This window comes from Spodoptera frugiperda, chromosome 29 (genome assembly GCF_023101765.2).
Source record: "Spodoptera frugiperda isolate SF20-4 chromosome 29, AGI-APGP_CSIRO_Sfru_2.0, whole genome shotgun sequence".
Taxonomy (NCBI): Eukaryota; Metazoa; Arthropoda; class Insecta; order Lepidoptera; family Noctuidae; genus Spodoptera; species Spodoptera frugiperda.
The window spans coordinates 13,019,388-13,037,292 of NC_064240.1; the positions used below are offsets into that span (position 1 = coordinate 13,019,388).

At 37.1% G+C, this 17,905-nt stretch overlaps 1 protein-coding gene across 1 annotated transcript; it reads left to right on the top strand.

The window, feature by feature from the left end:
* Window positions 1-341: 341 nt before the first annotated feature.
* Window positions 342-2,303, top strand: LOC118268697 (solute carrier family 22 member 3-like). The gene is made up of 4 exons (XM_050706674.1): window positions 342-910; window positions 993-1,400; window positions 1,476-1,725; window positions 1,812-2,303. The coding sequence occupies exons 1-4, from the start codon at window positions 417-419 to the stop codon at window positions 2,217-2,219; spliced, it is 1,560 nt and encodes a 519-aa protein (XP_050562631.1). The 5' UTR covers window positions 342-416; the 3' UTR covers window positions 2,220-2,303.
* The last annotated feature ends 15,602 nt before the right edge of the window (window positions 2,304-17,905 follow it).

A 17,905-nucleotide genomic window follows, 5' to 3' on the forward strand; every position in this document is an offset into this window, starting at 1 on the left:
ATAACGATACGAACAAAGGCGGTTCTGGGAGGTTTATTTATGGAAACGCGTCGGACAAGACGGAGACTCTCATTTAAGCTGTATAAATTGGGTAATGGCGACTACTTATTAGGGAGATCTGTTTTCAATTCAGAGACACTTAATTTACCTACATGATGGCGACGGAGTAATTAACAAAACAATACAATTATTAATTAAAGATAACAATACTGAATTGTGTCATGTCAGACCTTTATCCATGACCTACAACAAGTTACAGTTCATTGATCTACAGTTACATCAACTGACGAATGGAACTCAAAACAATATTATTGATAAGTACAGACATAATATTAATTTCGCCATTCAGTATTGTTTTTACTTTCGTTAATGATGTGTAAAATAGAAAGTGAATATTATTAATTATAATATTTTAAATGTCGCTAAGATTTAACCCTTTAATTCTCAAAAATCACGAAGTAGCATCAAATTTTATTGCAGATTCTATAAAAATAACTATGGAAAGGGATAGACGAGTTAGTAGTACTGTTCGATTACTTGAAAGTGATTTTGAAGATGATTATATTGTGAAATCTATCGGTGCATTTGGTGTGTGGCAAGCAACTGTTTGTGTGATCGCAGCGTTTGTAAGACTAACAGCAATATGGAACATGCTATCAATCGTTTTCCTCACACCTACTACAGAATTTATATGCACACAATTTGAAAATAATGCAACTATAAAAGCAGAAAACTCAACGTGTTACAGTAACTGTGTGGAATACAAGTATTATGAAGATTTATTTGACGAGACATTGATCTCAGAATTTGGATTGATTTGTGAGAATGCTTGGAAAGCTAGTTTTACTCAATCAATGTTAATGTTTGGGTTTCTAGTTGGAGTTTCCTTGTTTGGGTGGATTTCGGACAGGTAATCATATTTCACACTCAATACTTTATTTTTCCTATGAAATTTTGTTTGACTATGACAATATTGAGTTATTTTGTTTCAGATACGGCCGCCGTATTGGATTAATAATATCTTCATTTCTTAACATCGTATTTATGTCAGCTGTGCCATTTTCTCCAAGTTACTGGATATTTAACGGCTTGAGGTTCTTTATAGGAATGGCCTCAGGTGGTGCAATGATAATCAGTCTAGTATTTATTATTGAAATAGTTGGACCACAGCACAGAGAGGCTGCGGGCAGTTTAGCAATAATGCCTGATGGATTAGCACAAGCACTGCTCTCTGTATTTGCCTATTTTGCTGTGGATTGGAGAATGTTCCTTATGGAGTATGCTATAACATCATTTTTTATTTACGTGTTTATTATTTGCTTACCTGAATCACCCAGATGGTTGATGTCTAAAGGTAATGGAGAGAAAGCTCTTGAAGTTTTAACGAGAGCTGCGAAAAGGTAACATTATTTTATTGTCTTATTTATTAAATAGTGTCTTAAACAATTAAACTGATAAAATGTATTTATTTTTAGAAACAAGTTAAACACTTCAGCTATACGAGAAAATATTGCCATGGCTCTAGATGAAATGCTAGTAAATGACAAAGAAGTACGCAAGTCATCATATTTGGATCTGTTCAGAACTAAGAAGATTGCTTTGAAGACAATATCTTCAATAATGATCTGGATTTCAGCAGGAGCTTGTTACTTTGGCATAAACCAATACATTACGTTTATTGGATCGAATGTTTATTTGATTGTGATATTATTAGGATCCATACAGGTCAGTACATCAAACTCTCACCTAATCTGTCAAACAATAAGAGTTCTTAAATTGATCACGATAAAGTTTTGTTTTTATTTTTCTAGATTCCAACATGTCCGCTAGCAATGATGATGAATAAAACCTTTGGTAGAAGGATATCTACAGTAGCAACTTTATCAGTCATTGGTATCACAATGACGATCCTCATATTTGTGCCACCAGGACATACAGGGTGTACTATACTTGGCATCATCGGTTTTGCAGCCACCTGTACCACATTCGGAGTTCTCTGTGTTTACGTTTCTGAATTGTTCCCTACTCCATTGCGCACTATGGCTTACGGTTTGAGCTCTGCTGGTGCTAAAATAGGAGCAATGGTTGCGCCATTTGTAGCAACCATCAACCCACATTGGATACCTTCATTGATATTTGCAGTTCTACCGTTTATTGCTTCTATGTTTTGTGTTATACTACCAGAAACTAAAGGGAGACAGTTGCAAGATATTATATGAAATAGTTGGTAATAAATCAAGAGATTTATAAGTTGTTCATGTATAATAAAAGATGGTGTCATCGCTTAGCGAAGTGACAATTTATTTTGTGTTGTAATATTATTTGCGTGCAGACTTAATTAAAGCCTGAGAAACTTTATGTACCAACACAATTTAGATTACGGTCATAAAGCCATTCATTTGTAAATATCACAAAAGATTTATTTGACAAACATGATTTATCCAAAAAACGTGACCGATCATTGTGATTTTGTAATAAATTGAACTTTGCTATCACGAAAACTTATCACGATTTGTATAATAAATACGTTCAATAGTATTGCTCATAACGTTTCCAAGAAAGAAAGACAACTCCACACAGTTTGATATAATAATATTAAGATAAGAAATTTTATATAAATAGTGTGCAATAATTGGGTATGTTTTAACTGTCTCTAGAGAAGTTAGTTAGACTTATGATGTATTTTTAGCAACTTTTGGATAACTTGTATATGTAATAATCATTTCAGTAATTCACTTCTAGAAAAGCATGAAAAAATACTTTATAATGTTCTGATTAAGTTCCTATTAGTTTAGCTGATGGTTAATCTAATGTATTTTTCTTATCGAATATGTAAAACTATGTACCAATTATTGAGATAGTAATAGCCAAGTTGATCAGAGTTTTGAAACAGTCCAGAAAAGCTTACAGACAAAATGATTGGTTCTCAACTCCATCATCATCATAAGTCGGAAGACGACCACTGCTGGACAAAGGCTCCCCCTTAGTCCTCCATGCCAAACGGCACCTCGCTACCTACATCAACTGGCTCTCCGCGACTCTGACGATGTCGTCGAACCACCTACCGGAAGGTCTTCGTCTCCCGATCCGTGGTCTCCCCTGGATCACTTTACTGCCCCACTAACGGCAGATGAACCAGGAAAGTGATCAACTCCATCTACAAATAAATCTTCTGCACAATATTTTAGTACCGCGTACTAATGGACGTTGACACTCATATTTAAGATAAACTTGTCCGAGGCAAGGTTGACTCGTAATTAGTAAATAGGTGATAAGTGTGATAACATGGGATGCACCGAGCTGAATGGTGGGCATAAATAAATGTACTTGATCATTCAATAACGATTTACGACGCCGACATATTACATGAAAGAGCTGATATTATTATAGCACATAATTTATTATTATTTATTAGAATATTAGCAATATACATACTAGTTTCTGCCAGCGGTTTTGCTTTGCCTGCGTTTCCGTGGGATAAAAAGTGGCTTATGTATTATTCTACACTTGTTCTAATATAAATTAAATTTCATCTCGTTCCCTACAGCCGTTTTGACGTGAAGGAGTAACAAACAAACACATAAACTATCACATTAGTATGTATGACTATACTAGCTCCGTATGTACAAAAGTTGATTTCTGTATTTTCTATACCCAAGGGGTTTTAAGGAAATCCTCTAATAGTGTTCTTTTACACATGCCAAAAATACACATATTATGTAAATGCTTAGGTTCAGCTTCCTAGGTCCTGTATTTTCAGTTGTGCATTGTATGTCAGTCAATAACGAAAGGGTTTTATATATTTATATCGATTAATTAATATTATGTACAGCCATCATGTAATACAATTATATTCATACAAAGATTTAATATCTGCATTATTTTTAATTCCCTATGAATAAATACTTGGTAATAATAGGCATTAAGTGATCGTAAAATAACTCTAAATGGCCATTAATTGCGTTGTACTTGTCGCGTAAGATTGTACTATAAAGCATATTTAATAATCAGTTGATTTATAAACATTTATTTATTTATGCTTCTACTTACCTCTTTTAATATCCAATTAAAGCTCAAGTTATTATGCTTAGTCTCCATTAATTTGATGAGACCGTCTAAACAACAAAATCAATTTTAAATTACTAACAACACCTAACGCGACAGTGGCGCCATTACCTCGGAACTATTTCCATGAAAAATGAACTCGAAGTGTAAACACACAATAAAACTATAAGTACATCACGAACCATCCTTTAGCCTATAAAACAAACTCCATAGAACTTGAAGCCACCATTAATAATGGTGTAAATAATTCAGAAATAGCCATAATAGCGACAATTAGCCGCTGGCTGGCTTCTCCCATAAACTGATGGTGTTTGTGGTTTATGGGCTGTAGTCACGCGATGCGCCCGTAAGGATGCGCCTGGGCATAGCAGTAATTAATTGTGCCTGATACCATATCGGGTTGGCCAAGCTATTTTATGTGCTGTTGCTAAAATTAGGGGGAATGTGAGAGCTTCGGTAAGATAAGTTGTGTATTTTTAATTACTTTATTTAATAGTAATTTTTGTTATATGTTCAATAAAGGAATAAGCGTATACTGGAGACAAAATTCGATATTTCATAAGCTAGAAGCATCGTCCAACATTCGACAATAAACGACACGGCCGCGTCGCGTTATTGTAAATGCCGTTCCTCGCATAAATTTTACTTTTGAAACGTCGAAATATTGATCACAGAATAGCATACTTGCGACTAAATGTTAGGGTCTTTGAATTATAATCGTATTATGAAACTTTACAACTATTCACATTGCCTGAAAAATAAGGCTCGATTAGTTTTATTATTTCTTGTTAATTACCCATAATTTATCAATAATTCAGTCTTGAAAAGCATGGCTATTTAATACAAAATCCATTCAACATCCAACTCAATCCAAACACAACCAAAACACCTACGATTATATCGTCACCCATACAACACTAAACAAACAAAAAAAAGCGCAGTCGCAACAAAATAATCGCACGTCTGTCCCCACAGTGCCATATCTCATCGCACAGATGAATAACGAGCGACCTGCCAATTACACTAAAAAATGTCCATAGGCGCCAATTAAAATGATTTACATATCAATAAATCGACGCCATGCTGCTCGTTCTGAGTTTTTCTACGATATCGCGTAGCCGGCAGTGGGTCGCTATGATGTATTATTTGTTGCTACGGACAATGGATTTTTACCTTATTTTTGTATGTTTTGCTTTATATTATACTAGTGATGTTTTTTGCTGTAGTATCAGTTTTTAGTGACAATAGTTTTTATTTGCACGTTTTATGTAAAAGGAGCAAAAAATGTGCTGGAATGAATGCGTCGATATTGTGATCTATTCATGTTATATTGTATAAAATAATAGCATAAGTTCTTCAGTCTTCATACTTTTACTGAACTTTAAATTACATAAAATTACTAAGTAGTTAACTATTACTGAATAGGAAGTATGATTGTTTTACAAAACAAACTTTTGCATGCAACGAAGCAACAAAGTAAGGAAATGAAATAAAGAAATAAATAAAAACCGACGACTTCGCATGTGACAAGTCAAATTTCAACTAATGAGTGTCATTGTTGACAAAACATCGCATGTCAAAAAGCAATATAAATAAACCAACCACATGCATTTATTATAACTCCCATTTTCAAAAACCTATTATTAACTTTATTCTTTGAGAAATAGGGTTCAAATTCCTTTGTAGAATGGATATGATTTAGTATCTTAAAAGTACAGTCATCGAATAAAATTGTGTAATTAAAGGCAATGTAGATATATTATCGTGATGAGACGGGGACGATGTAATGTACGAGATTATTCCTCTAATGATAATAGACGTATGAAGAAGTTGGAACTAAGCACATTATAATTTAAATGACACATCGTAATGCTTACATTATTGTATTTGATGAATGTTAAATTGTAGCCGATGTATAACAAACAAATGAGTTTTAAACACGCTACTGAGTAAAGTTAATATAACTTTATACACTTGATAATACCTGACAGAAAATGAGAAAAAAAAAAACAGAGAAAGATAGTATTCTTTACGGTAAAGAAACTTACACTTAAAAAAGTTACACAAAAAATAAAGAACATATCGAAAGAACTTTTTACACCGACTGTACAACATACTTACACATCCGTGCAGTTTTATTGATACAACATTTAACACAAATCACTTGTTGATTGAACGTGCGTGCTTTACACTGCGTTGCAATTAATCGTGCGTCGCAACTTGTTTACACGAGTTTGAGTGCACGCGAGTGTACGATACACTTTACGTTCGACGTTTGACGTTTTTATGCCGATAATGGCCACGTTATAGTGGCCTGCAGTTTATTTTAATTAATACGCCATAAATCTTTTTTGAAATCGAATGGGAAAATAATATGGTATGGTGAGTGAACGCCCTTAATGTAATGGTGTAGGCTGTTATTAGATGAAAATGAGAGTTAAATAAAATTGGTTACTTGAATAGGTAGTTTATTATAGTCATGTAGGCATGAACCTAAGTAAATTGTATAATTATATAGATACAGTCTTAACGTAAGTTTTATTTTATAAGCCGGTAAACGACCAGACGCATCACCTGATGGTAACCAATCGCCGCCACCCATGGACAATCGAAACACCAGAGACGTTACAAGTGCGTAGCCGACCTTTTGAGAGTTAGGACGCTTACGTTGTATCACGTCTCTTTTGTGACGTCGTGGTATCACTCGGAACCGGTCAATTCGTGCCATAGCATGACTTTCACACACTTAACTCCCACAGTTATAGTAGCGTAAAGATTCGCGGTTCACAAAAATATTAGTAGGTAATGTAAACAACACAACTACTTTAGAGTCACCCTCAAAAAAGACCGTACACTGTACACCAAATATGATTTTAGTACACACCAGTCAGTCCACCAACTCACACGCACCAATCACCCACATTATTACCGAATACCGCGATAAATTAAAATTTACGACGTTAATTTCGAAAAACACTTTATAAGTCGATTAATTATTGGTTGATTAAACACAGGCAGTCGTAAAAAGAAACGATATGACGATATCATTAACATACGAGATCCGAATGTCATTATTAGTATTCAACATACAACATATGTATGATAATGACCAAACTTTGCATCGCCTCCTACGGTTAGTGGGTTTTTTGGTGATTCATAACGATGCTACTGACTATTTTGTATGTTAGAATAAAAAATTATATTATTATTTAAGTGCTTTCAAACTTATTGTGGGTGAATGATGACTAATAAAATAAAACATTAAAAAATTATGTGTATCCTGGAATTATTATACGATACGACCTACAAACTTTCAAGAAAAGAGCGTATTCCTTTTTAAAAGGCTGACAACGCTCCCGTGACTCCTCTGGTATTGCGGGTATCAATGGGCGGTACTGATCGCTTACCATCAGGTGAAATGTCTGCTCGTTTGCTCCATATTCCATAAAGATATATCCATTTAGAAATCTGTTAATTATGTTTTACAGAAAAAATGTGAAGAAATGTAATATCCTAGAATTCAAAAATAAATAAATAGATAGCATTCTAAAACAAAATCTGTATAATAATATTTTCTTAAACTAAAGTTGAATTAAATCTAAACACAAAATAACAAAGTAACAAAATCGCAGATACAGCGTTACCACCGTCCGCAGCAGCCGTCCCAGTTCGGGCCGCATAATGTTAACATAAATTACATTGGCGAAATCGATGGCTAATTAAAACCAAACATATTTTAACGAGCACATCAATAAATTTATAACAATAATAATTTATTGACAGCAAACTTTTTATGTCGGCTCTTGAATATTAATGGGACGTTATTTATTACCAGCTTAACGCTTGATATAACAAGTTTTTTATACATTTTAATATTAAAATATCAAAAACTTGTTTTATTCAGTTTGAAGATAAGTCTCTCTTATTCGGAGGGATTAAGGACTGTGCCTTATGGAACGTTTGATTGATCAATTCTATTGTTAAATGTGGTAGTCAGGGTTTTTATATTTTTGATGTCCAAGTTTGTATTGAGTATTTAATAGATTTTGGTAATAAATCATTATTGTATTGTATTGGCCTGTGTTGTTGGTCGATGACCTTGTTGAACTGGTTATTAAATTAATATGTTTTGTAAGATAATACAAATGATTTTCTCTTTGTGTATCGAATTGATATACGATAGTTATTAGTTATTGTGAATACAGATTTGTATAAAAATGCCAGATTAATAAAAAAAAATGTTGTACTAAAATATTTTTTATGAGAATATAAGTAATCACTTCTTTTATGGTCTCTCAGTAGCGATCTCTATCTTATTCCTAGGTCGTACCAAATGAATGTACACATAGCGCGATTATCCCAACGCCATCTATCGAGGATAAAGACAATTATTTTAGGTCAGCAACGATTTTGGAATCGTTATTACCTATCTTACCTTGTGTGATTCACAAATTGTTTTAAGGTGACGTAGGATTTTTTCCTCCTCCTTAGCTAGCATGACTGCTTCACAGAAGGAGGAGATTTAAGCGTCCCAGTCCCCCTCGCTTCGCACCATGACCTGCCAACGCCGGGCGTGAGAGGACGCCGTCGCAATGACCACATTCCTGACGATACGGCGGTGCTCGGCCCATGCAGGGCACACCACCACCGTATGCTCCAACGTGTCCTCCGCAGGTGACGTAGGGTACTACCTTATCACTTTGTTACATGACGTTTTTTGTTCTACGATCGTATACTGGGCTTTCAGAGATTAAATAATTTTCATCTTATTTATTTTTAATTAAAATTAATACTAAACAACAGTCCTTAAAATCCATTTTTCCACTGAAGCACTATGACACAATCAGTCCAATCTCAATCAAGGCCCATAATTGCAGTCCAGTCCACATTTGTCAGATACAATCTCACTTCCTGGCTACAGACGGACAGATCAACAGATCAACATTGTATGTAAATACTTGTAGATGTAGTGATTACATTGATACTACATCATGTTCCTACTTACATGTTAATGTCGTCATCTAGCTTTAAAACCCTTTGTAGGTTGCTAGCGTTTACGTGTGGTTATACTCGTGTGAATTAGCATATCTCTTATGTGTGCCAAACTATGTATATCGTATCTATAGAGTAGGAGATGTGTCGCATCAGTCATTGAGAATTTTTTGCTAATTAATTTAGCGAAAAATGTCTACACTAAACTCTGTTTTTATTTACGTTAAGCTTATTTTACTTTGACATATAAAATAAAATATGTGTGTCGATACACATAAAGTCATTTTGTAATTTAAATCCAAAGTCTGTATTACACAAACAAAAAAACACATTTCAAAATTCCATAATTTCCTTTGACATTTCAAACACACACACGTCCCACATTTTCTGACATTCCCACAATAAAATACGAAATTAAAACTAAAATTATGTAGATTACAAAATAAATAAACTGGAAAAATATCAATCGATATCATTATTAATACAACTGTTTTGGTAATTAACATTTAAATGTTTGTCGTGTTTATAATTAATGAATTATATCCGTGAGTAACACTTTCGACCAAACGAATCAGGTATAAATATAATCACATAATTTATTACCCTATAAAATAAAATACTACGATTTGATTATTCATATAAAACATTTATTTACATAATTTATTTATAATTCACTTCTGAATTAAGGATATTGTGTAAGTAAAATAAATTACATATTAATTTTATTTTTGTTTTAAATAAATAAGTACAAAGAGCATTGACGTCTATAAACAATTATAAATTTTGACTTAATTACATAATTTATTCATAATTCACCTAAATTAATTTTATATAAAGATTTTTCAAGTCTAGAACATTCTAAATTATACCACAAAGTAATACCTACATACTATTTATAAAATTCAATGCTTTGTTCAAATTTAAATTACTGGCTACACTAAAACTACACGACTAATTCGCACATTATACATACCATAACTCAGCAGTTTTAATAGAAATAAAAATATACTCCAAGATGTTCGTTCTAATCACACATCAATAGCCTTCAAGTGCCCACTGCTGACCAAAGGTATCTTCTCACATGAAGGAGGTTTGAGCATTAATAACCACGCTTGATCAATGCAAATTCATTCAAATAATTCTTCCACATCTTAGGCATAAACCTAGTGTTACCAAAACCCCTCTGCACAAACACATCTTTGGCCAAAGATCCGGTATTAAGGTGTCACAACACGTCGCAGATTTCACGGTCTTCTCCGGATGTGAGGCTTGCAGAGATTACCTCGACAACTGTGACGAATGAGAGATGAACTGTGTCAACATGTCCGTCGGTATTATGTGGGATGAGCAGCCTGTCGTTTTGTTTTTAGTCTTTGGCTTTATAAGGTTCGAATGGCCGTTTTAAGATGGTGAAGTGTTGATGGGTTAGCTGAAGATTTAGTGATAAAGATGTCGTAAGGTTAATGGTGACTGAGTAAATATATTGGTAGTTAGTGGGAGGAGGAAGTTTTAATAAAAATCAATGGATTGTGTAAAATTAATGGATGTTTGACTTAATGTTAACGTCTTAGATGCTCCAAACAAAGAAATGTTAACAACAACAAAAAAAGTTAGGTATTAAAAAACATTTTCTGCAATAATAATATATGATTTGGGAAGATCTGATAAAGTACATTTCATAAATTTAAGACATATTGAGAAGTTTAACCTATCTATCGTATTAGTAATGATTAGTATTGTATTGAGTAGTTTTGTAATACATAGGTTAGGTAAGGGTTTCTTCATTATGACCTTATTTTTTGTATAATTTATTTTTAGTTTCTTAAGTTTATTATGTACTCTAGGTTAAGCCTCACTGTTGAATTGGGAAAATCCTGTAATGAGAATAGGAAGATTTTTATGAATAAATAAATAAATAAATAAAATAAATAAATTTCACACCCTATACGACAAATAAAATTTCACCCAAACAAGACAAATAATAGTAGACCTTGAACTCATAATACATTAATAGCATCACCACATATCAATAAAAGTTTACATACATTACAAAAGCACAACACAGTACTAAAATAAATAAATTCCCGAGCAACACCAAAAAGTGACGTGACGTGAAAATGAATAGTAAATTATAATGTCCCGCCAACAGGATAATGTTAATTATACAGCTTCATTTACGCCACTTTGTGGCTCGCTGTATTTCCATCGCGTTTAATTGCAAATGAATTATGAATATCTACCGGTGTCATTTCGATGTTGGGGCTTGATCCAAGATATAAGGTGGAGCGAGATTTGTATTAATTAATTTAATCTGCTTCGTAGGAGAGTTATGCGTCGGTAATCAATGAGCAATGACTCGACTTGAGTGCTCGACCTGAATGATATCACACAAAAACCACCGAGTATCAAAAGTATTATTTGTGCCATGTGAGAGCAACATCAGTGTCGTGCCTTTAATCCTCGAAGGGTAGGCAGAGGTGCAAATTACGGGACGTAATGCCACTATACAATTTACATCCATTTTTCACCAATTGTTTGATAAGTCCCATGGAATAATGGGTGAGCTTATTGCCATATACCGGACACAACTCCAGACTAGGTGCTACTACTGAGAAATTTTCGATAATCCGAAAAAGGCAAAGTAATACTTTTTCCCGACACGGGAATCGAACCTGACACCCCTTGCGCGGCAGTCGCAATTGCGTCCACTTTACCAACGTGGCAGTGGTTTTGTCTATTTTGACCGGGCTAGTAAGGTTTTCGATGACCCAATCATTCCTTTCCATTCCAATCACCAAAAGGTTAGCAACGTCCTCGTAACTCGTCTGATATTGCGTGTGTCCATACATGACGCAAGCGCCTAATGCCCACCAGGTGATCCGTCTATTCGTTCATCAAACTATCCTAGTTCTTTGGACAACCAGCACTTGTAACATTAGGACTTACATCTAAACACTTACCTATGTTATAATTAATTTAAATGCACAACGTTTTCAAGTGACACAACATGCACTATAGACATAACGATGATATTATTATCAGTTAATAAGAAAATACCCTGAGTACCGAAAAAAAAAAAACATAAACAGTAGAATTATAAAATTGTAAAGTAAAAAACATACCTACAAAACAAAACAACAAAGGTACGGTACATAAAAAAATTATGACAATCAAAACAAATGAACCAAAAAAACTAAATTTAATGAAAAAATAAAAAATATAGTATTTGTGGATGAATTATCATTCTGAAGCCGTGTAGTAGCGATAAAGCCGTGTATGCCTTTCGTAGTGGGTATCGTAAGACTCGACTAAAGGATTACAAAATTATATGACAAAGACCGGGTTACAGTGTTCAATGATATTTTCAGCGATTTACAATTAACCAGCCTAGCCTCCTAAGCGTGAAGATCATAGTAAACTCTCTAGTAATTTATGTACTTGTAACCATCGAAGAACAGGTCGAACGGTACCTGGAGCAGCCGATCCTCCCCGATGAGGACCCCATCGTGTTCTCCCCTGGCCTGGTGCGGCGTATGGCTCTCCGAGCCCCACTACGCAAGGCACCCGGTCCGGACGGCATCCCCAACGAGGCCCTTCGCCGCCTGCCGCCGCGAGGAATCGCGACGCTGACCCGACTCTTCAACGAGATCCTCCGCACCGGACACTTCCCGGCCAAGTGGAAGCTCGGCAGAGTTATCATGCTGCCCAAACAGGGGAAGAACACGCTGCTGCCGGGGAGCTATCGCCCCATCACGCTCCTCGATACCGTCTCGAAGCTCTTCGAGAAGCTGCTGCTGTTGCACCTGCGCCCACACCTCCAGCCACGCGGCGAACAGTTCGGCTTTAGGGCCGAACACTCCACGACCCAACAGGTTGCGAGGGTACTGCACGACCTGGCCGCCGCGCGTAACAAGCGCGAGCGGGCCGCTGCAGTATTCCTCGACATGGAGAAGGCGTTCGACCGCGTCTGGCACGCCGGCCTGCTCAGCAAGCTGGCCACATCTACTACTCCTCGTCGACTAGTTAAGATCGTGGCCACCTTCCTGCACGGCAGAACCTTCCAAGTGGCAGTGGAAGGCGCTCTGTCGACTGAGCGCGGCATCCAAGCCGGCGTGCCCCAGGGAAGCTGCATCTCACCCGTGTGCTACTGCGTGTACACGGACGACATCCCCGTCGTGGACGGCGCCAAGCTCGCCCTCTACGCGGACGACGCGGCGCTCTACACGACGTCGCTGAACGCCCGGCACGCAGTAGTCAAACTACAGCGCGCCCTAGATGCACTCCCTGACTGGCTGGAGAAGTGGAGACTGGCTGTGAACGTGGCCAAGACTCAAGCACTCGCCGTGGGGATCATGAAGCCGGAACCTATGACTCTGATGGGTGAGCCAATACGGTGGGCGCCGAGAGTTAAATACCTCGGCGTGACCATCGACCGCTCCCTGTCCATGACGCCCCACGTGCAGCAGGCTGTTGCTCAGGCGCGCGCCGCCCGTCACCTCCTGCGCCCGGTCTTCGACTCGTCGCTGCCGCTCCGTGCGAAGCTCGGCATCTACAAGGCCTATATTCGGACACGGCTTACCTACGCCGCCCCGGCATGGTACGCGCTCGTGTCCGAAACAAACAAGAAACGCCTCCGTGCGCAGCAGTCTCTCACGCTGCGCACTATAGTAAAGGCCCCGCGCTTCGTACGGAACGCGACCATATCGAGAGACCTCGGCGTAGAGAGCGTCGACGACTTCGTGCAGCGCCTGAGCACAAACATGTTTGAGCGCGCCAGCAAGTCGCGGCACGACCACCTTCGGGCGCTGGCGCCATACCATCGGCGCCCCCGACGGATACGGTCTGCCTCGAGACCTGGTCGCCCCGACCGACCCACCTGACGCAGCCACATGAGCCTCCCGCCCGCCCTAGCTAGGGCGGGGCGGTAGAGGCTCCCCCACCGGACTTGACCACGCGCCGCTACCCGCCTGCTGCTCGCCGGGCCAGCCCGGCTTGAGCGCGGCCGCTAGCGGCGCGACTACACGGACTTGACACCGCATCGGGCCCCTCGCGGGGCCCGACTACTCCAACCCCTCGCCCGCAGTTGCGGGCAGCGACTTGAAACCGCCGAAACAGGCCTCGGCCTGGATCGCGCGTCCTCACGCCCCCAGTCGGGGACGTAGAGACGGCCCCCCGTCGTCGTGGGCGGTCACTTTTTAGTAGGCACGGTAAGGGTTACTGTGTGATCAGGTTTTTAATACAACAATTTTTGCATAGTCAGCTGAAAACTGACTTTATATCTACTTGAAAATCTTCGGATAAAGTAACTTGACAAGATATTCAGTCTTAACTTATTTAAGATACGATTTAAAATATACTGTCGAATTGAATGGATAAAAACGGTAAAAAACTATTTATTAGACAAACAGAGCACTTATATACATATACGCCATCTGGTGAGCACAATAACAAAATTCATTATTGTGAACCTTGTTTTCATTCGCTATGGCATAGTCTTAGATAATAAAAATTGTCTTAGATTAAATGTGGGAGATCCATGGGTCGGCTTGACCGGAGTGATACCACGGCCTCACAGAAAGCCGATGTGAAACAACGCTGTGCGAGTGAGGTTACCAGAGGCCCAATTAAATCCCTTCCCAATTCCTGATTCTCCAACAATTCTTAAATTCCTAACCCCCAAAATGCCGGCAACGCACTTGTAACGCCTCTTTCGATGTCCATGGGTGATGACGATTGCTTATCATCAGGTGATCTGTCAGCCCCTTTACCGGCTTATACCATAAAAAAATAGTTAAGAAGGTCCTAGTCCAAGAGCTCGCTACCTCCACCGCTTTGCAACCCGAGCAACAGTTGCCCCACTCGCCTCAATCAGCCACATCGATTCGGCCCGAGATTGTAAACGTCAATTAGCAACACTGATGTATGCTATGTATTAACAATGAGATTTATTGCCGACCAATGTTCACTGATCAACCACAATGTTCTCTCTTATATGCAAAGTAATTCCTGGTTCATTTACTTTGTAATGAAGTGTAATCATAGAGCAAATTGGTCTCGAGTTCGATTCCTGGGTTAGGTGAAGTTCCTTTCTGTAATTTTCTCACTAATAGCTCAGATTCTGGAGTTGTACCCGGAGTATGGCAAAGGAAAATTGTATGTTATGTCATATTTCATTATAAACCTCTGCTGTTCCTGAGCTTCAAATATTGTCATGTTAAGTAATGCATGTTTTGTTATGTCGTTCTAATGAAGATCTGAAAACTGAATCAAAATCGGTTCAACCAAACGCGAGATAATTCTCCTTTTTTTAAGTCGATTAAAAAGCTATAATTTTTTCGTCCATCTGTTCGCACATAGTGCTGCGTATAAGAAACATGTAATTACAGAGGTAATAACATATAATATTCTGCGCACTGACTGTGTGTCTATAAAAACGTGATAAGAACATGTGTAGGTGAAAAAATGGCTACCACGCAAGAGTGGATGTGTAGTGTTCACCTATTAGTAGTAGGTATCTAAGTATTGTTTGTTTGTCACTTTTTTGTTTTGTACCTATAATAACTACACTAAAACATACTAAATTAAAAATGCTTCCTTTAATAGTTAGCTCTACTCTACTAGATTCAAATCACACCGGGACCTTTATACACGAATTAGAAGAGCTTTGATGACATTAAGCACTTTTCAATTCATATAATTATTTTACCATTATGATTATGAAATATTATTAATCTGTTATTTTAAAACCTTATAGTTGCCAATTCACAGTGATATCACTACCAGGATTGAACATAAATTTCTTATAACACATACACTAAGCCATATAATTATGCTTTTGAATTATTACGCTTGGCCCATCACCTTGCTGCTCTCAAATTATTATTTCGTCTCTGTTTCAACCTTTTTATCCAAATTTGCCAAAATAAATCGCAGATAGAATAATCGATGTATATGATATGTTACTTTTAAACTATAAAAGTAAGGTTTTGATAAATTCAGATAAGAATGGAAATAAAAAACGAAACAAAATGCAAAAAATTGTCGTGTCCAAAGTCTATATTGCATGGCTAGTAATAATTTTAATACCCAAGTACAAATATAGGTACCCATTAAGTTTTACCGACAAGCTATCAACATGTTTATAGATCCCCCTTATACGGTATAACGCGTACATTTCCACCCAAGCACTGGAACTTTTTAACTTAATTCATAATTGCTTAACAAACATTTATGAAGAAAAAGTAAATTGGTTTTGAATTGGTGCAGCCATAAAATAGAACTAGACTATAATTTTCTTGGTGGTAGAAAAAAACTTGTAACTCAGCTATAGACTGAAATGGTAAACGTATGAATGAAATGAAAATCTACATCTGAATCATGTAGTTGGGGCAAAAAATAAAGCATGACTTGGGGTTCTTTTTCAACAGAGATATGCTATGTTACATTCCTGTGGATGTTTGGAGTTTTTAGATTGAAGTTCCACCAACGATATCAATTGGTACAGATAGCTTCACATTGGTGAAAACGGTCTCTGTTAAGCTATGTTTTTATATGTAAAGATGCGTGCTATGGATATGCTATGGATAGCTTCCCTACTATCGATACTTGAAATGCGCATCTTCTTCTTACTCGAATAGCTACATACCTTACTATTGATGGAAACGGTCTCATAGTTTTTGAGCTTAGCTATTACATCTTTGTAGCATATAGCTACTTAGGATATCTCTTGTGAAAAAACACCAACAACCAATTACCGAAAGGATATTTATGAAAGTGAAGACCAAATGTAGCATAAAGCGCCCTCCAGCTAGTGGAGTGACATCCGGAGCTGCGAATAACGTAACAGGTTACTAGGGCTCCGGCTCAAAGCAGGAGAAGGAACGGGGTGGTTTTTAGTCAGTAAGAGTCTGACACTGGATGATTTTCCCCTCTCAAAAAAAAAGCTAGTGGAGTTACAATACTCACAAAGTCATTGGCAATAGTTGGATGCAAAGTCCTTAAGATCGAGCTAAGAGGTATGCTTTGAGAGAGGTCATATCCAGCAGTGAACGAAAGCTGACATGATGGTGACATTTATAACATACGTTAGAATTTCACTGACTTTACTAAAGCATTCGACTGCCTCTAGAGATAGTTTATACATTTTTGTTAGAAAAACCAGACCAACGACGGGAACTACATGTAATAATTGTTAAGGCAATGTATCCATGTGGCATGTACCGTTACACAATTTACTTAATTTCTATCGATATGTACATAGCTTCACTTACATGGGTATACCTATAAAAATTCTACAAAATCCTTTTCCATTGGAGTTTCGCTGGGCATTCGACGATGTATGTAATTGGCGCAAAAAGTATCAAACACTGTTGGAATACTGTACATGTTAGACATTTCTATGCGCAAGTAGAGAGTGATGTGAATTTATTGATACTTTTCATGTTTTAGTGGTCCTGCTTAGGTGTGGAAGAAGCTTAGGAAGTTTGTGTTGCTCCCATTTCTGTATTTAATAAGCATTTTCAAAATAATATTGTCTTCGGATCATTACGACTGATTACACTTATGAACTTATTAATATTTATGATGATGAAGAAAGTTAATAAAAAAGTAAAATACACTGAAACAAGAAAGTTATTACATATTTTGATTACACAAGTGAACATAAATTATTGACTTTTATTTTTAATGTGTATTTTATTTTCTTCCATGAACATTGGTTTTAATTATAATTCTCGAAACTATACTTTATAGATGCCGTATAATATAATATATTATAATGATTTTAAGTTATGACACACCAGGAAATATATCCTCAACAAACAAGAAGTGCAAATAAAAAACCTGCTGC